The sequence below is a fragment of the Ammospiza caudacuta genome, chromosome 4 (genome assembly GCF_027887145.1).
Source record: "Ammospiza caudacuta isolate bAmmCau1 chromosome 4, bAmmCau1.pri, whole genome shotgun sequence".
In the NCBI taxonomy this organism is placed as follows: domain Eukaryota; kingdom Metazoa; phylum Chordata; class Aves; order Passeriformes; family Passerellidae; genus Ammospiza; species Ammospiza caudacuta.
In genome coordinates this window covers 71,176,383-71,198,879 of record NC_080596.1, presented here as the reverse complement: position 1 = coordinate 71,198,879, position 22,497 = coordinate 71,176,383, and the positions used below count along the sequence as shown (strand labels likewise).

Sequence of the window (22,497 nt, the reverse complement as noted above, 5' to 3'; positions counted from 1 at the left end):
GGAGCTCAGGAGAGCACAAACAGCCACAAGCTCTCCTGGCAGGCACGGGAAAGGCATTTCTTCTGCAAGCACGGGGTGGGGGATGATGGAACCAAAATCAGCACTGGGTGCAATGTGGGTGCAGCTCTGGATTTCCAGCTGGGTTGCATGGAACCCTTTGCCCCGGCCACACCAGACACCAGTGGCCACTTCCCTCAGCATCCCAGAGAGCCAAGGCTCCCAGCAGCTTGGGCTGGGCTCTCTGGGACCAGGGGAAGGTGAGGGAACAGGAGCTGCAGCAGACGTGGAGCAGCCTCCTCGGAGCCAGCCCTGCCAGCAGCAGAGGGGGCCAGCAGCAGGAGGGGCCAAGGGCTCACCTCTCCCATACAGACACACGCCCTTCGCCTTCCCCGCAGTGCTCACCTGGTCGTCTGCTGGCCAAGGGGCTTCTCAGCCGGCCGTGTCTCCCTGGGCAGAACCAGGAGCGCCGAAGCTTCCCCGGGCTGCGGGCACGGGCAGGGCCGGGCGGCGGCGCGGCGGGCGGGGACCCCCGCGGGGGCCCGGGGGCGGCCACACGGCTCGGGGTTAGTGGCAGCCGCGGGGAAAGGGGTGGAGAAGGCCAGGGGCGGGCTGACATGCAGGGGGGTAGCGTTAGTGGGCTGCAAGCCGTGCCCGGGGGGCTCCTCCTGCGGGCTGCGGAAGCTGAAGTCGCCCTGCTCAAGCTTTTCGGGCAGCACAGCCTGGACAGGGACAGGGGCTGGGGGCCTCTCCACGAAGGGGTTGCTCGGGGAATTGGGGCTCAGCGCCAGGGTGAAGGGGTTTCTCGGGGCTGAAGCTCCCTGTGTGTGCCTCTCTATCTTATCTGGCTTCCAGAAATCGGCTTTCTTGAAGTCTATCCTGCTCTCTGCCCAGCGCCCCTGGGGCTCCTCGCTGGCGGGGGTCCTGCCCTGCTCTGCCTCCCGGGGAGGGGCACGGGGCCTGGGCTGCTCTCCTGCTCGCCCCTCGCCATCCTGGCACGCCAGCTCCAGCTGGCGTGGCCTCTGCCTGTGTTCTAACCTTTGGGGCGGCGGGTGTGGATGCCCGGCTGCCTCCTGCTCTCCCAGAGCTGTCCAGCTGGTGGGCTGGCCCAGGTCTAGCTTGGAAGGTGGGTTTAGTCCTGAAATACTGAGCTCCTCAGGGAACAGCTCCTGCTTGGAGGCCATTTCCCACTTGGCACTGACTGTGGCCCCCTGAGGGGATAAACGGGGCTGGCTCCAGCTCTCCTCAGCACCCGACCGGTCCAGTCCATCCACGGAGAAGTTGGACATGCAAGTCTCAAACTGTTCGGCCACATCTGTCTCGTTCATCTCTGATGGGTGATCGCCCACAGAGGTGTCGGCTCCTGTCCCCAAGCCAGCTGCTGGGTCCATAGCAGCAGCTCTGGCACCCTCAGACGCTGCGAACTCTCTCCCGGCTTCAGCGGCGGCCGCTCCGGGTGCGGGCAGGCTGGGAGGCGCCGGCACGGAGGGCTCGCTGCTCGCACGGCTCCTCGGCAATCCCATCTCTGCTCCTGGGCCCTTTGACTCTTCCCACGGCTCCTGCTTGCCTCGCTGGGTGCCACCAGGCTCCTCGTCCTCGCCGTCCCCCACGGGGCCCGCGGCCGCGAACCGCCGGGGTGGTTTGGGGGGCGGCCCGGGCGGCAGCTCCGGGCAGCCCTGGGGCCCTGCCCACGGCGCCAGCACCACGCGCCTCTCGCGGATGTCGGAGCTGAAGTGCAGCAGGCCCTCGCTGGCCTCCAGCCGCATGCTGGCCTGTAGCCGGAACACCGACCTGCGGATGTCCAAGGCGCCCTCCCCGGGCTCCGCGCCCGCCTCGGGGAACCTCCGCCCCGCCGCGTCCCCCGGCACCCGCGGGGGCACGGCCGCCACCACGGTGCTGCCCGGTGGGGCCTCGGGGACCGGCTCGGGGGGTAAGGAGCTCATGGGTAGCACACAGGTGGCGGTGGTGGCACGGGACGAGGTCTGGGCCTCAAAGGTGCCCTCGCCCAGGAAGGGCGGGCGCGGGCCGAAGGGGCCCTGAGGAGCCGGGTGCTCCCCGGCGCTCTCTGAGGGCTCGGCGGCGCTCTCCGTGGCTATGGTCATCCAGCCGTTCGTCCCCGTGCTGCAGGACTCCTCCTCACCGCTGTCCCCCTCCTCCCTAGCGCTATTTTCAGTGCTCAGTGCTGCTGACGCCTCTTTGTCCCCGGGGTTGCCCGAGGCAAAGGCGGCTGTCCAGACCATGGGCGTGCTGCTTTTCCTCCTCCTGGCCATGGAGCCCGCGGACACGGGGCTCAGCACGTCCTCGATCACCGTGGCCTCCTGGGTGGTGCTCACCAGATTGGCCCCCACGTCTAAGGCGGAGAAATTTGTCCAGGAGCGGAGAGCCGCAGGGATTTCAGCCGCCTTTTCGAACACTTGGGAGCCCTTCTGGCAGGGCGGCCCCGCTGAGCTCTCCGTCGGGCTGGCTCTGGGGTCATCGATGAAAGCCATGCCCTCTGCTGACACCGAGGCAAAAAAGTTCTCCTTGTTCCGCTCTGGTTTGAGCCTGCTGGTGGCAAAGGCATCGAAGGTATCGTCCCACTCCGAGGGGACGGCGGGCTCGGTGTCGGTGTCGGCAGGAGGGAGCTCTCCCGGTGCTGGGGGACTGGTTTCAGGCACGGGGACACCAACGCTCTGGGCTGGAGACTCCCTCTGGGGCTCTGTGCGCCTTGGGGAGCCAGAGGGACTGCAATCCTCAGAGGAATAAAAGCTCCCAGCGACCTCGGGTGCAGCACGCGGCCCAGGCGGGAAACTAGAGAGAAAGTGAGTAGGTGAAGGAGAATTTAGTACCTGGTCAGCGAGGAGCTCCTCAAAGAAGGGATTGCTCTGCAGGGAGTTGAGGAATGGGTTGGTGGGGGCCAAGCATCCGGCCTGTCTGTCTCCAGGAGCAGGAGGGAGGTTAGAGCTCGGCATGCTAGCAGCAAGGGCAGCGGGGCACAGGGCAGGGGAGCAGGGAGCACAATGAGAAGGAGCATCTGAGCTGGTTTCTACCTGAGGAGACACTTCCAGGCTGTGGAGGGAAGACAGAACAGTCCTCCTGGTTAATGCTGTGACAGGGCTGGAAGCACACACCACACACACCACAGACGCTCCAAGCAGCGCAATGACCGATCCATGCCTGGCTCTTGTTAGGCACAGCAATGATTATGGAGTCACGGCGTGGAAGGGGCATGCACGACACCCAGCGAGGGGCAGCCCTGCTCCCAGGACACTCCTCCACATTCCCCTTCTGCCCAGGAGCCAGAGAGGGTTCCCCACTTTCTCCTGCAGCCCAAGGTGAGTTTGTCCTGGTGCTGGTGGCACCCGGGGCAGGTGCAGCACCAGGAGAAGCCCGGGCTCTTGGATCAGGGTTACCTGAACCAGTGCAGGCACACAGAGGAGCCTTTCCCAGTTCACCCCAGTGCCTCCTCACTGGTTTGCCAACATGACCAGCATGGGAGCACACACGGAGCTCACGCCTGCGTGGGAGGGAGGGACAGGGCAGAGGGTCCAGAGCCCAGCAGGAAGGAGCACCTGGCCAGGACAGGGCCCTGTCCCCACTTGGACACTGTCCCACCTCCCATATGCCCCTTGTCACATCCCTTTGCCCGAGATCCCGAGATGCCTGAAACCCCAGGGGGATCCCAAGGTGGAAGGGGTTCAGCACACCTGGAATTCAGAGTCTCACCCCAAGTGAGGCTGACAGCGCCCTGCTGCCTGCTCAAGCAGGACTGAGGGACCTTTCTGTGGGATTTCATTGATCTTCCTTTGGGAACAACTGCAGCAATGTGGAGTCACCACAACTGCAGCAATGAGGAGTCACCACCAGGGAGGCTCAGCAGGCTCAGAGGTTTTCACATCACAAAGCAGGGTGTGGCGTGGACACCCCACATCCATCTGGTGCTCTGACTGCCACACTCCCTCCTCTGGGCCCATCCCCTTGCCTCACCCTTGGGAGGAGCAATCCCATCCCCAGGACAGGGCACCTGGCCCTGCTCCATAACAGATCCCATGGGATTGATGCCTCCTGCACCAGAGAGCTCCAGAGAGGTCCCCTCTTGGCTGGGGAGAGATATGGGTGTGGATCAGCCAGCTCTGGGCACACCAAGGTTTAAGAGAAAGGAATAACTGAATTAATTTGCCAAGGTGCCCCAGGGCATGTCCATCCCTGGGGCTCCACCCTGGGATCTCCCTGCCCCGCTGCTGGGAGGGATTGCAGGTGGCACTGCAGGATCACAAAGTTGCTTGGACAACTATTTCCATGTTATTGTGCATCCACCAAACTCCTCAGACACATTTTAAAGCACAAAATGCCACCTTGAGGCAAGAGCTGATGCTGGTGATGTGCAGCTGGTCGGTCCCAAAGCAGGGAGGGCATTGGGCTGGCAGCATCTGGCCCAGGAGTGATGCCCCCACCATGGGCACCTCCTGCTCCCACTCTTGACAGCTGCACAGCCCCTTCCCACATCCTGCTCTCAGCAGCTCCTTGGAAAGGTGCCCATTGAAGCCATCCATGCCACCAAAGTCCCCCGTGCCAGTCTGGGGGCAGGAACACTCCTGGCTCTGCTCCAGCACACATGGGACTCCACTGAAGGGACCTGGTAAGCCAAGGCCAAAGAAAAGCCTGGAGCCCTTCATCCTGACTGAGATCTGCAGCTCCTCTGGGGCACAGACAGCTCGTGGGTGCCCTCTCCTGCTGCCACACAGCAGCCGTGGTGGCAGTGCCCAGCCTGGTCCCCAGGCAGTCCTGCCCTTCTCCATGTCCTCTTCTGCTTGGCCCAGGCAGGAGCAGCCAGGAACAACCCCACAGCTGCAGCCCAGTTCCTCCCAGAGGTTTTGAGCTCTGGGTGAGCACACAAAGCCTCCAGAAGTTTTGGGAGAAGCTGATGGACCCTGAGGCACAGAGCACCCCAGACTGGCAGCCACTCTCTGCATGGGGAGAAACCTCTCCTAGCATTGCCAGCCTGGAGATCAGCAGAGGGTTGGACATTTTTCCCCAATCCCCCTCGAATCTGAGCTCCCCAGAAGAGGGGAGCAGCTGCTCAGCACCTGACCACTCAGCTGGATGAGTTCACAACATCCACAAATAGATTTTAACAGGGCAAATTTTCCTTCCCAGCTGGAAAGGGAAGGTGACAAGGGAAGGTGACAAGGGAAGGTGACAATGTCCAACCACCAGGATGCCAGGGAGGCTGCAAGGGGCACACAGCCCTGCCCCACCTCTGCCTGTCCTGCTGGCACTGCTTCCATGTTTTGCTCCAGACTGAGGTCCATCCTTTGTGCTGAGTAAGAGCAGCCAGGGCCTGATCCAGCTCTGCTGGGCTCCAGCTCTAAAAGGCTGCAGAGCATTAATCAGCTGCATTGATTAACGAGCACTGGCTGCTAATGACCATGCCAGCTGCCAGGAGCTGAGTGGGTGAAGTTCCCTCCTCAGGGGGGGCTGATGCCAGAGCAGCAATTCCAGGCACCTGGACTGCACCAATCCCCACCTGCACAGGTGCAGGAACAGCTTCAAGGCCTCCTCAAACCCCTGAGATGATCCTGTCTTTATTCCCCAGGTCACCATGGAATGGTCTGGGTTGGAATGGGCCTTAAGGATCATCCCATTCCACCCTGCCATGGCAGGGACACCTCCCACTGTCCCAGGTGGATCCAAGCCCCAATGTCCAACCTGGTCTTGGGCACTGCCAGGGATCCAGGGGCAGCCACAGCAAATCTGGCAATTCCAGCCCAGCCCCTGCCCACCCTCCCAGCCAGCAATTCCTTGCCAAGATCCCAGCCCCATCTCCCCTTTCCCAGTGGGAGCCATTCCCTGGCTCCTGTCCCTGCAAGCCTTGTAAAGTCCTGATGGGGCTCATGGGGTGCTGGACCTGCTGATATTGGCTACATCTGTAAAGACAGAACTTGAATCCATTTGTTGGATTCTCATTTTCCCCTGCAGCTCCACTGTGGAAATTTCCTTTCTGCTCCTCAATCCCATTCCTGCTGAGACCCACTAGGGTTTGTTCAGGGGCTCTTCGCTGCGAGTTCCAGGCAGAAGAATCATGGAATGTTTAGGTTGGAAAAGCCCTCTAAGACCATCAAGTCCAAGCATCCTCAGCACTGCCAAGGCCACCACTGACCCCTGTCCCCAAATGTCACATCCACAGGGCTTTTAAAGCCCTCCAGGGATGGGAACTCCACCCCTGCCTTGGGAAGCTGTGCCAGGGCTGGACAAACCTTTACAGGAAGAAATTTTCCCAATATCCAGCCTGACCCTCCCCTGGCACAGCCTGAGGCCGTTTGAGAATCTGTGACTTTCCACTGGGATTTCAAATTGCAGCATCACCGTTCAACCCCATTCCTTGGGATGGACATCCCTGCCTGACCCTCCATTCCTTGGGATGGACATCCCTGTTCCTCCCCATTCCTTGGGATGGACATCCCTGTTCCACCCTATTCCTTGGGATGGACATCCCTGTTCCACCCCATTCCTTGGGATGGACATCCCTGTCCACCCCCATTCCTTGCCCTAAGCCCAAAATCCCCTTTTCCCACCCCCCTGAGGGAGGATGCTGGAAGTGCTGGGTGAGAGCTGGAGTGGAGCACGGCAGATTCCTCTAGAGGGAAACCTACACTTGTCTGATGGCAGCAGCTCTGTGAAACGCTGACTCACCCTCCTCCTCATCCTCCTCCTCCTCCTCCTCCCGCCGCTCCTCCTTCCCCTCCCATTCCCAGCACACGGCTCCGCCAGCCAAAATAAATCTCGGGTACCTCCCTGCTCTCATTTATTTGTTTGGCAGCACTTCACAGACGCCTTTGAGCCTCGCAGCAATAAAAAAAAAAAAAAGGGAAATAAAATATTGCTGAGCAACCCCCTGATGGAAAAAGTCTATTGGAAACGGCTTGTTCAGTGCAGGGAAATTTCTCCCTCCGGATCCCAGGCTGCTCTCAGGCTGGGCAGGGCTCTGCACCAGCAGCAGAAAGAAGCACATGGGAAGGGCAGGGAGGGACCCAGCCCTGCTGTGCTGAGGGCAGAGCTGTGCTGCAGCCCCAGGGAATCCCTCCAGGAGGGCTGGACCCGCGGGTGCCACTCCTGAACTGCTTTTGGCCCCATTTTTCCGCAGACAGGGCTCCCCTGGGTGGAAAAGCACAGCATGGAGGGGCTGGAGCATCCTGCAGCAGCTCCAGACCTGGCAGGGATCAGGATCCTCCTCCCACCAGCAGGAGCAGGAATTGTGCTGAAGAGATGGCAACAACAGCCCAGGACATTTTTGTACAGGGCGGGAGCACCAGAGGGAAGGAGTCAGGGAATGTGTTTTAAATAGGAAATCCAGAGGTGGAAGGATTTGGTTTTTCTATAATAAATCACCTATAATAATCCATAAATAATCTATAATAATTGTCTGTGCAATAACCACTTTGCTCTTCCCTTGGGCCTCACCTGTCCATCATCCCCATTCAAATGGACAGATCTTCCTTTACAGACATTTGCCCTCAAAACCACAGGAATTTTAAAAAACAGGAGAAATCTGGGCAGTAGAAACCCAGAGAGATGCCAACATCAACCCCCAATTCCCACTTTTAGGAGTGGGAGTGGGGCTGTGCTTTTCCTGGATGGTTCCAAAGCACATCAGGGCTGAGCTGGTGCCAGCTCTGGGTCCAGCTCCCCATCCTGCCTCCTGTCTATCCCTGGGAAGGGCAGGCTCAGCAGCACCAAGAGCCATTTTCCATCCTCACACTGACCCCACTCCATCCCTGGGGCTGCTCCAAGGCAGGGGCAGAGCTGCACAATTCCTGTGCCACAGCTGTGACCTGATGGCTCCCATGGATTCATCCCTGTTAGCCACAACACTCTGCTTTCACATCATGGCCTTCATTCCCTCTTCCTCAACCTCTGCAGCCTCCCAGGCTCTGCTCTGGGGGTGCTGCTGGCTTTGGAGGGGCTGTCACAGGCTCCACGCTCCATCTCAGCACTGCCAGCCTGGCCAAGGACTCTGCTCCAGCCACCCCAAGCCCTGCTCCCATTCCCAGCCCTTAGGAAAGGCAATTTTTAGGACATGAGGAACAGGGAGGAACTGAGTCAATGTTTGGCCTCACTGCTGGATCCAAGGGTATGGGCTCTGGGAAGGGGCTTGATTCTGAAAATGCCCCTGTTTTTATAGGACAGGCCACAATTTTCTCTTTCTCCTGCTGCCAGGCCTAAGATGCAGCCCCATTTTATCATCAGGATTCTCCACAGGAAGCAGGAGCTGCAGAGCTCTGATAACATTGGAGGAAACCCTGGAAACATGTAAAGGATTGTTTCAGCCCCAGGCTTTGCCTCAAATAAACCTGCTGAGCTTCTTCCTTACACACAGCCCTTAACCACTGACATTCAAAGCAACAACCCCCAACCAGGCTTTTATTCAGCCTCCAAAGAGCAAACAGCATCTTCCTACTGCTCCATCCCCTCCAGGATCAAAGCCTGGAGCTCCAGGGATTAGCAAAGCCAGGGATGATGAGCAGAGCTTCCCTGAGGAGGATCAGGGAAAACAGGGTGTAAATAAGGGCTGAAGGCAGAAATGCCCAGTTCTGTCCCCAGGGAGAGCACAGGCAGGTTTGCAGAGCCAGCTCCCACACTGAGGGCTCAGCAAACCCCCTCCAGCACACAACAAAACCCTCTTTATAAAGCTTCAGTTAAACCCAGCCCAAAGCAGTAGCTCCTTATTTTGGGAAGGGTGTGTTTGGCAGAGCAAGTGGGTAAAGATGAGCTGTGCCAGGCTGGGCTTTGCTGCAGGCAATCTCAAACCATCCCTCTAACTACAGACCTTTTAACTAATTACAGGCTGAGGCTTCTGGGCTTGCAAATGACTGATTTTGATGCTTTCTCACCACCTTCAGCCCTGGGTTACGCTTGGCCTATCCAAGGCGGCCAAACAGGTGAGAGGGTGCTGCTGGCAGAAGTTTCCAGAGTCAGGAGAGAAGGAGGGGAAAAATCCTTTCTGCAAATAAGTCAAGACTTAAAACTGCTCAGTTCAGAGGCTGCTTCTCTCCAGAGCAAGGGTTAGTCCAGCTCTAGGAGTGACACTGCTACTGAACAGCCACAGATGGACATCAGAGAACTCCAGAGATCACAGAATCTGGAATGGTTTGGGCTGGAAGGGACCTCAAATCCCACCCCATCCCACCCTTGCCATGGCAGGGACACCTCCCACTGTCCCAGGCTGCTCCAGCCCCAGTGTCCAGCCTGGCCTTGGACACTGCCAGGGATCCAGGGGCAGCCACAGCAAATCTGGGAATTCCAGCCCAGCCCCTGCCCACCCTCCCAGCCAGGAATTCCATGCCAAGGTCCCATCTGAAATGCCCTCTGGCACTTGGAAGCCACCAAGACCTAAAAGCTCTTCCACAGCTTTGACCTGAGCCACCAGCCTGGGCCATGAGATCGTTCAGTGTAAGGAAGCAAAATGAAATCAGAGAAGTCAGCTGTGTGTAATTAAAACAAGTAATGATGTCCTAATGAATGGCCAGGACAACTGGAGCACTGGGAAGAGCAGGGCAGAGACCAACCCTGTCCCTGTGAGGATGGACAGGGCCCTTCTGCAGCAAATCAGCCTCAGTCACCAAATGATCCCTGCAATGCTCCCCAGAGGTTCTCAGCTGTCCCAATCCCTGGTTCTCAGCTCAGCCCAATCCCTGGACATTGGGAGGGAGAATCCCTTCCCAGCCAGGCATCCCCAGCATTTCCCCATCCTCCAGGAGCCATTCCTCCCAGCTCCTCCTCTCAATCCCCCCTGCTCCAGTTCAAGCTCATTATTTCCCATTCTCAATTGCAAACTGCACCTAAAGCCCACTCAGATGTTCCTAAACACCCCAAAGGGGTTATGTGAATTCCTTCCCTGCCATTTGTGCTGCTTGGGATCCATTCCTGGTTTTGGGAGAGAAAACCCAGCCAGAGAAGCTGCTGCCACAGCTCACCCAAGCCTCTCCTCAGGGACAAAGTCCTTGGCAAGGCAGCTCTGAGCAAAGCTCAGCTTTGGCTGAGCCTGAGCTTAAACTGTGAGCACTGAAGGGGATTTAAACAAAGCCATGGAGTAGAACTCTCTGGGAAAGGAGCAGAGCTGGGGATGAGTGCAGGGAGCTGTCAGGAAGCTGCAGTGTTTAGGGGCGCCCCTGGTGATTATTCACTAGGCTGGATGGACAAGGAGCTGGACCTGACATCCCTGCCTTGAAATCAGAGCATCGTGGCCCCGCCTGCCTCCTTCCCAGACTGCCAAGAGGGGAAAACCTGCTGGTTTCTCACCCATTTCCCAAGGAAAAGGCCCCAGAGAGAGATGCCGAGGGCAGCTCCGTCCCATCCCATCCCATCCCATCCCATCCCATTCCATCCCATCCCACTGATGCTTCCCTGGCTGCCTCAGGCACTTGTGGAGGCACTGCCTGGATACAGCAGGATTTTTAAACCTTGATTTTTTACTCTAGGCCTTAACCAGCAGGTTTCTTATCCCAAAATTAGAAAGAAAAATCAAAAGAACAATCTTGAGTGGGAATGCCCTGTCCTTCCTCAAGGACAGGGTGTAGAGACCAGAGTTCTTCAGGCTCATGCACAAACCCTGCCCTGGGATGTGACCCCAAACCACTCCAGGGCTTTGAGTCTCCAGGAAATCCCAGAATCACAGCCCGGTGAGGGTTGGAAGGGACCTTACAGCCCATCCCATTCCAGCCCTGCCATGGACAGGGACCTTCCACCAGCCCAGGGTGCTCCAAGCCCCATCCTTGGGCACTGCCAGGCACAGGGAATCCAGAGGTGCAGCACAGCAGCCCTCAGACCTCACACCTGTCTCACATTCTTCCCACTGCTGGACTTTGTGGGACTGAGCTCCAGTGGGATGGGATATTGCTGATATTCCTGCCTCAGGGAGCAGCTCCTGCCTGTCCCAGTGTCCCATCTCTGCCTGTGCAGCCTCAAGGCCACCACGAGCATGGGAAAGGAGGAATTTTGGGGCTGGAGCCAGGCTGAGGGATGTGCTCATCCCCTCACAAGTTTAATCCTGTGGGAGCCAGGTTATGTGGAATAAACCAGGAGTGCCCTCTTCATTAAATGAGGCTCAGACTGAACCAAAATCCTTCTGCTTAATAAATGAGGTTAAAGTCAGCCCAGATTAGAAAATCCCTCCAATAAACAAGCCTGCAGACTGAAGCAGCTCTGCTCTGAGTGCTGCTTGTTTTTCTCTGGCTGATTTTAACCCCATTTCCTGCCCTTTACTGACACCACCCTCGACCTCTGGACTGCCAGCTCAGCTCCAGGGGGGACACGGGTGATGAATTCCTCATAGGAACAGCACAAACACCACAAACCATGAGGACTGGGAGGGATGAATCACCACACAAAGCAAGAACAGTTAGAGATTCATAACTGGGAGAAGGGAAGGCTGGGTGGGATGGGAAGAAGAAGGAGCAGGGTTGGGACTAGTTACATTGGGAATATTAATGATATCTCATATACCCAAAGTGCTGCACCCTGGCCAGAGCCTATAGGGGGTGTGGGGTTCATAACAGGAATGTGATTACAAATCCCACTACCCCACATCCTAGCCTGACTGCCAGGGAAGCTTTTTTAGTTCATTAAAGGATAATCAATCTGTATTTTGAGGCCACAAAACCACTTGGTGTGACCACACTGAGCCTCCCCTCTCCATGGAGGGGATCCCTCCCCTTCCTTGAGAGTAAAACACATCCCACATCCAGCAGAGGTGGTTTCTGGCAGAAACCAGGAGAGGATCCAGGAAAATCCCCTTCCCTTTGAGACATTTAAGAGCAAGGAAGCATTTCCCTGCTCTGCCCTTGCCTGAGCGCTCTCAGGAGCACCCAGGAGCTGCTGGAGACAGGAATTTGGGGCAGGAATCACCAGCCTGGACCTCCACACCCCCTGGCACTGACCTGGGTTTCTGAGGGGACTCTTTGGGCTCCTTGGAGCCAAACCAGCCGCTGCTCTTACTCCTCTCATCCCCCGCGGCCGAGGTGTGGACGGGGGTCCCTCTGTCCCCCTGGCCTTTGCCCCCGTGGTGGAAGAAGCCTCCCTTGGCTTTCTTGTCCTCCTTCCTGGTGTCCTCGGGCACTCTGTCCTTGGCTGGCTCGGTGGGGAAGCCCGGAGCAGCCGCACCCTGGCTGGGTTTGCCCTCCAGGCGGGCGCTCTCCTCCATCCTGGCCCTGCCCAGGTGGTTGCTGAGGGTCACGGCCTTGGTGGACACCTTGAGCTCTTCCTGCAGAGCCAGGCTGGGAGGGGACGGGATGAAGCGGGGCTCGTCCCTCTGCTGGGCCCTCTCCAGGCTGCCCAGCCCCCAGTGGGGCTCGGCGTGCAGGGGGGTGAAGCCCAGGGGCTCGTCCTGCCTGCGGGGCACGGGCAGGGGTGCGGAGGCGGGCGGGTTCCTGGGCACTGCCACCTCCTCCCCGTACACGTGGCTGCCGTTGATGCAGAGGGACGAGCGGGAGCCGGGGTCCCTCCGGGCCTGGGGGCTCTGCGGGACCTCTGCGGGGCCGCACTGGGACACATCATCGCTGAACGCTCGCTTGTGGCTCAGCTTGGGCGAGGCCGGCGGCTCCTTCACTGCGGGGAGCAAACAACACAACACAACACAACGGAGTGTGAAAAACGCCAATCGCTTGGTTTTAAAATGTTAAAAGTTTAGTAGTAATAAAATGGTTATAAAAATAGTAATACTAATACTAATACTAATACTAATAATAATAATAATAATAACATTTACTAAAGATTATTTAAAAAATAATCTTTAAAATTATTTAATCTATAAAAAATCTTTAATCTATAAAAATAGCAACACCAATAATTATTAGAAATAATTATAAAAATAAAATTATATACAAATAACTATATATAATATATAATATATATTATATATATCATATATAATATATAGAATTATATATAATATATATTCTATATCATTATATACAAATAATTATTAAAATTATAAAAATAGTAGTACAAATATTTATAATAAAAATTACTAAAAATTATAGAAACTAAAAATAGAGATACAAATAATTATTAAAAATAATTATAAAATTAAAATAATTATTTACAAATAATTATATAGATACAATTATATATAATATATATCATTATATACAAATAATTATTAAAATTATAAAAATAGTAATACAAATAATAACAATAATTTTAAAATTTACTAAAATATTAAAAATTAAAATAGTAATACAAAGAATTATAAAAATAATTCTAAAAATAAAATAATTATATAAAAATAATTATGTATATATAATATATATACTTATATATTATATTTAATGATATGAAAATTATAAAATTATTTAAAATAGTAATAATAATTTTTAAAAATTACTAAAAATTATAAAATAGTAATACCAATAATTTTTAAACAATAATTATAAAACTGAAATAATTATATACAAATAATTCTAAAAATTATTTAAAATAGTAATACAAATATTGATATAATAAAAAATTTACTAAAAATTATAAAAACTAAAAATAGTGATACAAATAATTATTAAAAATAATTATAAAACTAAAATAATTATATACAAATATTATGTATGTACAATATATATAATTATATAATAGATATAATTATATATAAATATATATAGATATATACAAATAATTATAAAATTATTTAAAATAGTAATACAAATAATAGTAATAATAATAAAAATATCAATAAAATAGTAATAATAATAGTAATATTATTACAATTAGAGTAATAATAATTTGGACAAATTGAATTAGGACAATATGAGACAATAAAGACAAAGAGTTATGGGTGTCTGGGTACCTTTTTCTGGGCAGCAGGAGCCCGAGAAAGGACCCACGTTAACAGAGGATTAACCCTTAAAAACAACAGCCTGTTGCATACTCATACACTTCATACATGATGCATAAATTCCAATCAAACACAGCATTCTGTCTGGTCATCCTCAACTTCTTCCTTCTAATCCTAACAGCGCCTTCAAGGCAAGAAGAAGTTCGTTTCTTCTGATAATGGGGCAATAAATTCTTTTTCTCTGAAAGATTCAGGTGTCCTGGGGCTGCTATCTGGTGTGAGTGCCTCATTCCTTTCTTAAAAAAATCCCACTGACATAGTTCTTATTTTAACTACAAAAGTTACCCTGAAATTACAAGACTACATTTATTATATTATTAAAATGTTAATACAGCACTACTAATCAATACATCAAAATACATATTGTAAATATCTGTGTAGAACCACATAATGTGCACTTTTAACAAGATGATCCTTGTCTTCTACCTGGACATGCCAAAGAGAGCTGGGAACCACCCCAACCTTCTCCCTGCCACGGGATTGTGATTGAACCCTTGGAAATGCAAACACACTTCACTGGTGTGTGGCCGCACTGGGGACACAAAACTGCAAGGGAGGACCCCAGAGGAGTCTCTGCAAGATGACAAACCCATTGTCTGACAGGATCTGAGCTTGGTAATAAATGCAAGGAACTCCTCAGAAGCTCCTTAAAGGGTTTTTAAGCTTCCATTTGATGTATGAGTTTGTACTGAACAAGAGATGATGGGGCCATGGGCTCCAGGCCACTGCTTGGTGTGATGAGCCAGGAGGGTGCAGTGCCTGCCTCTCCCTCCCACTGCCTTGGTTGGACTTGATCATCTTAAACATCTTTTCCAACCTTAACAAATCTGTGATTCTATGATCTCATGGCTACTGCCAATTTTTGCATGGAGAACCCAAGGAAAACAACTGACAGCTGCCTGCCCCTCCCAGCTGGAGATGCTGCTTCCTTCACAGAATTGTGGAATGGTTTGGGCTGGAAGTGACCTTAAAGACCACCCAGTTCCAGTCCCTGCCATGGGAAGGGAAGCTCCCAGTAGCTGGAAGGCTCAGCCCAAGGAGGATGGAACCAGCACAGGAATGTCACCAGCAGAAGCCACAGGGCCTCCCCGGGGACTCCCACCCGACCTGGCAATGTGCTGTCTCAGCCAACTGAGCCACTGAATGATGTATTTGTTTCCAAGGGAGAATTAATTCCCTACAACGGCCTTTTTTGTTTGTAAATGACTGCCCTGGGAGTGCCAAGAGCTCAGATTGTTTTAATCACCGGAGCCGGCCCTGCTTGGGCTTTGCCGGCGAGCAGAGGCGGCTCATTAGAGAGCGAGAGAGCAGCGACCCAGGGCAGAGCCAGCAGCCAGGCCCAGCCCAGCCCAGCCCAGCCCAGCCCAGCCCAGCCCAGCCCAGCCCAGCCCAGCCCAGCCAGGCCCAGCCCAGCCAGGTTCAGCCCAGCCCAGCCGGGCCTTCCTGGCAGGGACTGCCCCGAGGGGCTGAAAGGAACGGCCCTGAGGAACCCCCAAATCCTGGGAGCTCGTGGTGCAGGATGGAAAAGCAAAATCTGGGACGTTCCTCCCATTCTGGCAAACACCTCAGCGCCAGCACACAGGTCTTGGGGGGTTTGTCACCTCTTAGTGACATCCTGGAGCAAAGGAGGCTCAGGGGGCCCTTGTGGCTCTGCACAGCTCCTGCCAGGAGGGCACAGCCGGGGGGCCGGGCTCTGCTCCAGGGAACAGGGACAGGAGCAGAGGGAACGGCCTCAGAGGAGCCTCAGGGTAGGCATTGCGGACATTCCTCATGGTAAGGGCAGGGATGCAGTCCCCATCCCTGCAGGGATTTCACAGCCCTGTGGCTGTGGCACTTGGGGACACAGTGAGTGGTGGCCTTGGCAGTGCTGACAGAACAGTTGGACTCCATGATCCTGGAGGGCTTTCCCAACCTGACCAATTCCACATTGCTGGTTCCACATTCCACATTCCTGGAACTGGAATCACCAATTCCCCACTCCCTGGCTCTGTGCTGGGTCAGCAATCAGTTAACAGAGCTGCAAGGAACTCTCAGCAGCCCCTTGCAGGGAAAGGAAGGGGAGCAGGGGGGATTATCCCTGATCCTCTTACCAGAGCGCTCGCTGGACAGGCTGCCCTGCCTGCTGGGGGACCTGGGCACCTCGGGCATGGGCGCTGCCAGGCTCAGGCTGGCAGAGGAGATGGTGCTGTCCGAGCCCAGGGACGTGCTGGACTGCGTCAGCGACGACCGCCGCAGCTTGTTCTTCAGGAAGAAACCCTTCAGCTTGGACTTCTTGCCCCCCAGCTCCAGGTCATCCTCCATGTCCAGGGCTGCCATGCTGCTGGGGATGATGGCAGAGGCCGACTCCAGGTCGTATTTCTTCTTGCCCGTCACCTTGTCCTTGAGCTTGCCGAAGGGCGAGCGCGCCTTGTCCTTCATGGACAGATCGAACATGCTGGCGGTCAGGCTGTGCCTGGTGAACTGCAGGCTCACCAGGATCTCACCACGCTCCTTCTCCTTCTTCCCAGCCTTGGAGTGCAGCTTGTACCACCTGCAGCCACAGGGACACACAAGGGAAGGGCCTCTGTCACCTCTCAGAGCCACAAGCCAGCAGAACTTTGAGGAGAGAAAGCACCAGTGTAGCCATGATACTTTCTGAAAAATCCTTTCCTTAGGATTTTTTCTCCTGAGAAGCTGAGAGGCCTCAGGAACAAAATGTAAACAATGGTTATCTGCTGCTGTGGAATGCAACAGGTAAATCTTTGATTGGTCTCGTGGCCGTTTCTAATTAATGGCCAATCACAGCCCAGCTGGCTTGGACTCTCTGTCCGAGCCACAAACCTTTGTTATCATTCTTTCCCATTCTATTCTTAGCCAGCCTTCTGATGAAATCCTTTCTTCTATTCTTTTAGTATAGTTTTAATGTAATATATATCATAAAATAATAAATCATGCCTTCTGAAACATGGAGTCAACATTCTCATCTCTTCCCTCATCTTAAGACCCCTGCAAACACCATCACACACCAGGGACATCCAGCACGAGTTTCTCCAGGGAAAAGTTTGGAAAACGTTGGAAATACGCAGGAGGTTTGGAGTCCCCATCCCTGGAGGTGTCCAAGGAATGCCTGGATGTGGCACTCAGCGCTTTGGGCATTGGACTCAATGACCCAGGAGGGCGTTCCCAACCTCAGTGATGCTGGAATTCTAACCCAAGTGTCCCAGATAGCACCTAAACCCCAGTCAGAGACACAAACACCCCACACAGAGGTGGCACACAGGACCTGAGCCCTCCCTGGTATATTTGGGAGGTGGCACACGGGACCTGAGCCCTCCATGGTGCACCTGGCACATGGCACACAGGACCTGAGCCTTCCCTGGTGCACCTGGCACATGGCACACAGGACCTGACCCCTCCCTGGTACATTAGGGAGGTGGCACACAGGACCTGAGCCCTCCCTGGTGCACCTGGGAGGTGGCACAAATGACCTGACCCCTCCATGGTGCACCTGGGAGGTGACAAATGGGATCTGAGCCCTCCATGGTGCACCTGGGAGGTGGCACACAGGACCTGAGCCCTCCATGGTGCACCTGGGTTGTGGCACACATGACCTGAGCCCTCCCTGCTGCACCTGGCACATGGCACACAGGACCTGAGCCCTCCCTGGTACATTTGGGAGGTGGCACACAGGACCTGAGCCCTCCATGGTGCACCTGCAGCCCCATGTCCATCCCTGCCCTCACCCCAAACCCTGCCCTTCCACTGAACAGCCTGGGAACCAGCAGCTCACTGAGCCCTCCAGGCAGCTCTGTGACTCTGCAGGCAAAGCTGGGAGCTGTGTTTGGAAGGAGACAAAGCCACCAGCGTTTTGTGCTCGTGATTGGAATGTCCCAGAGCCAGTGACTCAGGGATCCTCTCAGCAGAGACTGACCCAGAGTGGCAAAGGAGCTCAAGAGCATCCATTAAATCAGCTTCCTGCCAGACCTGCTGTGTCTCACAGCAGCAAAGATGCTCAGAGCTGCCTGGAAGTGTCCTTGGATCAATGCTTTAAAGGGTGATGCATCCCAGGAGTTCTCTGGGGCAGCAGCAGCTGCTGAGCAGCTCCAGCCCCACCCAACACAAGCCCACCCTTCCCAGGCTGCTAATCTGGGGGCAATTCCCACATTCCCACAGCAGGCTCCAGAAGGAGCTATTGGCCATGCCCAGCACAAAGCTCCCACTGATTCCTGAGGATTCCTGGGAATGCTTCCCACTGTCCCACCCCACACAAAACCCCTGACACAGACATCTTTTATGAAAAATTCTTTCCTTAAGATTTTGCCTCGCGAGAAGCTGAGAGGCCTCAAGAACAAAATGTTTATCAGATAATCAAACAATGATTATCTGCTGCTGTGGAATGCAACAGGTGCATCTGTGATTGGTCTCGTGGTTGTTTCTAATTAATGGCCAATCACAAACCTTTGTTATCATTCTTTCCTATTCTATTGTTAGCCAGCCTTCTGATGAAATCTTTTCTTCTATTCTTTTAGTATAGTTTTAATGTAATATATATCATAAAATAATAAATCAAGCCTTCTGAAACATGGAGACAGATCCTCATCTCTTCCCTCATCCTAAGACCCTGTGAACACCGTCACAAAACCCCTGACACAGACTTTGCTCTAAAGCTGCCTGTGGAAATGGGGAACACTGGAAAAGGCTCCAAACCATTCCCTGCACAAGGCAAAACCACCCCCAGCCTCCCTTTAGGTGCTGGTGGTCCTCAGGAATGGCTGGGAGTTGGCAGGGCATGGAGCAGCCCTAGAATGGGATGGCAGAGTGGTGTGGACTCCTTCCAGAGGGGAGGAATGGTGGGACAGGGGACACCAAAGCAGAGACACACCCAGAGCCACCCCCTGGCTCTCCACTCCCACATTCCAATGGGGCAGCACCAAACACAGGCCTCCAGGGAACTGTTCCTTCCCAAAAATCTGTTCCTCCCCAAACATCACTTCATCCCCATGGGATGCCCCATCTCTGCCAGTCCAGCACCACTCCCAGGGGTGCAGCAGGATGAGCAGGAACCCAGCACAGCCACAGCCCTGATCCCACCCAGATCCAAGTATTAAATGAATTTCTGATTAAAATTCCCCTTAACAAGGCCCAAGGAAAGCTGCAGCTCAGGACAGATCCTGTTTCTCCAATGTTGTGCTTCTGGGAGAATGGCAGGTGAAGACACTTCTGACATGCATTAACAATTTCCCAGAAAATAAAAATCCCAGGGTGTCTTGGATCCACCTGGAGGGTGAAGTCACTGAGAAGGAGAAAAATAGGGAAGGAAAATGGGATGGGATGGGATGGGATGGGATGGGATGGGATGGGATGGGATGGGATGGGATGGGATGGGATGGGATGGGATGGGATGGGATGGGATGGGATGGGATGGGATGGGATGGGGGCAGGTGTGACCATGCTGGAATCACCAGGGTGAAGAAAAAACTGGAGCTGTTTTTTCAGGAAAAAACAACTCCAGGAGTTGCTGAATTTCTGCCAGGGCAGTTATCACAGGCTGGATGAAGGGAGGAGCTGGGAAGCCTGGGAATGGCACAGCTCAGCCTGGAAGTGCTCCAGGCCAGGCTGGACAGGGCTTGGAGGAACTGGGACAGGGGGAGGTGTCCCTGCCCATGGGACAGGATGCTTTTTAAGGTCCCTTCCAACCCAAACAAGTCTGGGATGCCATGAAGGGGGCACAAAATGCCCTCATTCCCTGGTAAATATCCCAGGGGCACAGCTGGCAGCACCCAGGTCCCTCAGCACACAAGGACAGGAGGGACAGAGCCTGGGACTTTGCTGGGTACAGACACAGAACTCAATCCCAGTGAATCCACTCCCATTCCCACCATTGACTTATCCCACCCCATCCACTGCAAAACTTTCAGTGCTCAGGTTGCCAGCTTGAAAACAGCCAGGCAGGAGAAAAAAATATATCCATGGAAAAAGGCAGCATTGACCCCTTAGAGCAAGGCAGCCCAGAAGAGGCTGAGCCCCTGGGATAGGATAATGGGATGGGATTGGGATAATGGGATGGGATAATGGGATGGGATGGGATGGGATGATGGGATGGGATGGGATGGGATGGGAGCAGCAGCAGGTGCATCAGGAGAACACTTCCCAAGGGATTGGAGGGGAAAAGGCTGCCTGGAACATCCCCAGTGCATTTTCCATTTAAAGGAAGAGCTGGAAGCAGCTCAGGAGGGAAGGGCTGCAGCAGCTGGGCAGGGACAGCCTGGGGGGCTGAGTCACTGCTCAGGAAAGACAAAGAGCTCCTGAAAGGAGTTTGTGTGCCTTACATCATCCCATGGAAAAAAACAGGGAGGACCTGAGGGGATTAACACAGGGAAAGGCAGGAGCTCCCCTGGAACAGCCTGGATGTGCCCCCAGCACGCCCAGCCCCGTGAGCATCCAAGGGGATTTGGGGGCTGAGCCTGAGCTGCTCCAAAAAGCAGCTGTTCAAGGCAAATCCTCTGCTCCTGCTGGCACTCTGGAGCTATTTCTGGTTCCCAAGACCTCATCAGCAGTCGGGGCTACACCTCTAACAGGCACAGGGCTATTTTTAGGCTGAGCTCTCAGTTTGTGGCACAGGATGAGGGTTTGGGAGGATCCAGCTGCTCCATGTCCAGTGCTTGGGATTTTTGTGAATCAGCCCCAGAGGAAACAGGAGGTGCAAACTGCTGGGAAGCAGCAGGACAGTGGGATCAGGGAGGGAGCAAGTCCCAGGCAGCAACTCACAAACTCCCACAGCACCTTTCCACCAGGAACCCCCTCCCACAGCCCCGGGTTTCCCAAATTCCTTATAGGAGCTGCCCTGGGGGGAAGCTGGGAGGGGTTTCTGGGCTGGGGCCACCCAAGGTCACATCTTGGACAGGAATACGATGTTTTTTTTATGGGAATAGGCAACACAACACACCTGGGAAACAACCATGAGCTCCCTTTTCCAGGTCTGAAGGAGCAGAACTGGGTTACATCAGCCAGCTCTGGAGCAGGGGAGGGAGGGAGCTGTGCCAAGCACATCCAGCCCCAGGGATCCACCAGGATCTGCTGCCTGGGGGGCTGGGAGGCCACAGCTGGGACCAGCCCCTCGCTGCACAGCACACCCAGGACAAGCCACTCACCCCCAGCCACCTGCTCTGGGGGGCCCTCCCAAGGTCTGGAGGGGTCCCAGCCCCACAGAGCCTTTGCAGGTCACAAAATTTCAGTTAAAATGCAGTGAAACCCTGTCCAGAGCCAGAGCTGGTGGGGAGCAGGAGCAGCATTGCTGCAGGTGGGATGTGTCCCGGTCTGTGCTGCTTCCCTGCTCCCCAAAGCTGGGATGTGCTTCCAGATGTGTCCCAGTCTGTGCTGCTTCCCTGCTCCCCAAAGCTGGGATGTGCTTCCAGATGTGTCCCAGTCTGTGCTGCTTCCCTGCTCCCCACAGCTGGGATGTGCTTCCAGATGTGTCCCAGTCTGTGCTGCTTCCCTGCTCCCCACAGCTGGGATGTGCTTCCAGATGTGTCCCAGTCTGTGCTGCTTCCCTGCTCCCCACAGCTGGGATGTGCTTCCAGATGTGTCCCAGTCTGTGCTCCTTCCCTGCTCCCCACAGCTGGGATGTGCTTCCAGATGTGTCCCAGTCTGTGCTGCTTCCCTGCTCCCCACAGCTGGGATGTGCTTCCAGAGGAGGGAACCTCCTGATCACCATCCGCTGCTCCACGGGGAGCTGCTCCTTTTGCTCCTTTTCCCCCAGCTCCTGGCCCCTGCCCTGCCAGGGGATGTCCTGCTGACACACCGAGACACTGGGGACACCTCCAGGGTGACACATCCATGGGACATCTCCAGGGTGACACCTGCAGGGTGACACCTGCAGGGAATGGAGAGCTCAGAGACACCTCCAGGGTGACACATGGAGAGCCCAGGGAGGACACCTCCAGGGTGACACATCCAAGGTGACACATCTAGGGAATGGAGAGCTCAGAGACACCTCCAGGGTGACACCTCCAGGGAATGGAGAGCCCAGGGACACCTCCAGGGTGTCATATCCATGGGACATCCCCAGGGAATGGGGACACCTCCAGGGTGACACCTCCAGGGCATGGAGCACCCAGGGACACGTCCAGGGTGACACATGGAGAGCTCAGAGACTCCTCCAGGGTGACACATCTATGGGACACCTGCAGGGAATGGGGACAGCTCCAGGGCGACACCTCCAGGGCATGGAGGGCCCAGGGACACCTCCAGGGTGACACCTCCATGGGACATCTCTGGGGAATGGAGAACCCAGGGACACCTCCAGGGAATGGAGAGCCCAGGGACACCTCCATGGTGACACATCTAAGGTGACACATGCAGGGACACCTCCAGGGTGTGGGGACACCTCCAGGGTGACACCTCCAGGGCATGGAGCACCCAGGGACACGTCCAGGGTGACACATGGAGAGCCCAGGGACACCTGCAGGGTGTCACATCCATGGGACACCTGCAGGGTGCCACCCCCAGGCAGAGCAGCCGCAGCCATTTGGAAGGCACAAGCCACAAGCTGGGACATTCTCTTTGCTGCCAAATGTGCATTGTCCCTGTGACCCTGCACAGAGGCAGCACTGCTGGGGTGCATCCCCAGAGGGAGGGACCCCAGAGCTGTGTTCCATGAG

General features: G+C 54.6%; 1 protein-coding gene across 4 annotated transcripts in view; it reads right to left on the bottom strand.

Annotated features, from left to right (window-relative positions):
* RAB11FIP5 (RAB11 family interacting protein 5) overlaps positions 1-22,497 on the bottom strand; it is a 40,979-nt gene that overhangs the window by 7,418 nt on the left and 11,064 nt on the right. For 3 of the 4 annotated variants that reach the window (XM_058803401.1, XM_058803402.1, XM_058803403.1), the window contains exons 2-4: positions 15,949-16,388; positions 11,913-12,579; positions 1,036-2,787 (exon numbers count right to left, since the gene is read on the bottom strand). In XM_058803401.1, the coding sequence (XP_058659384.1) occupies positions 1,036-2,787; positions 11,913-12,579; positions 15,949-16,388 (2,859 nt within the window). Of the gene's footprint in view, positions 1-402; positions 2,788-11,912; positions 12,580-15,948; positions 16,389-22,497 lie in introns of all 4 variants that reach the window. The other variant, XM_058803400.1, reaches the window with a different exon arrangement.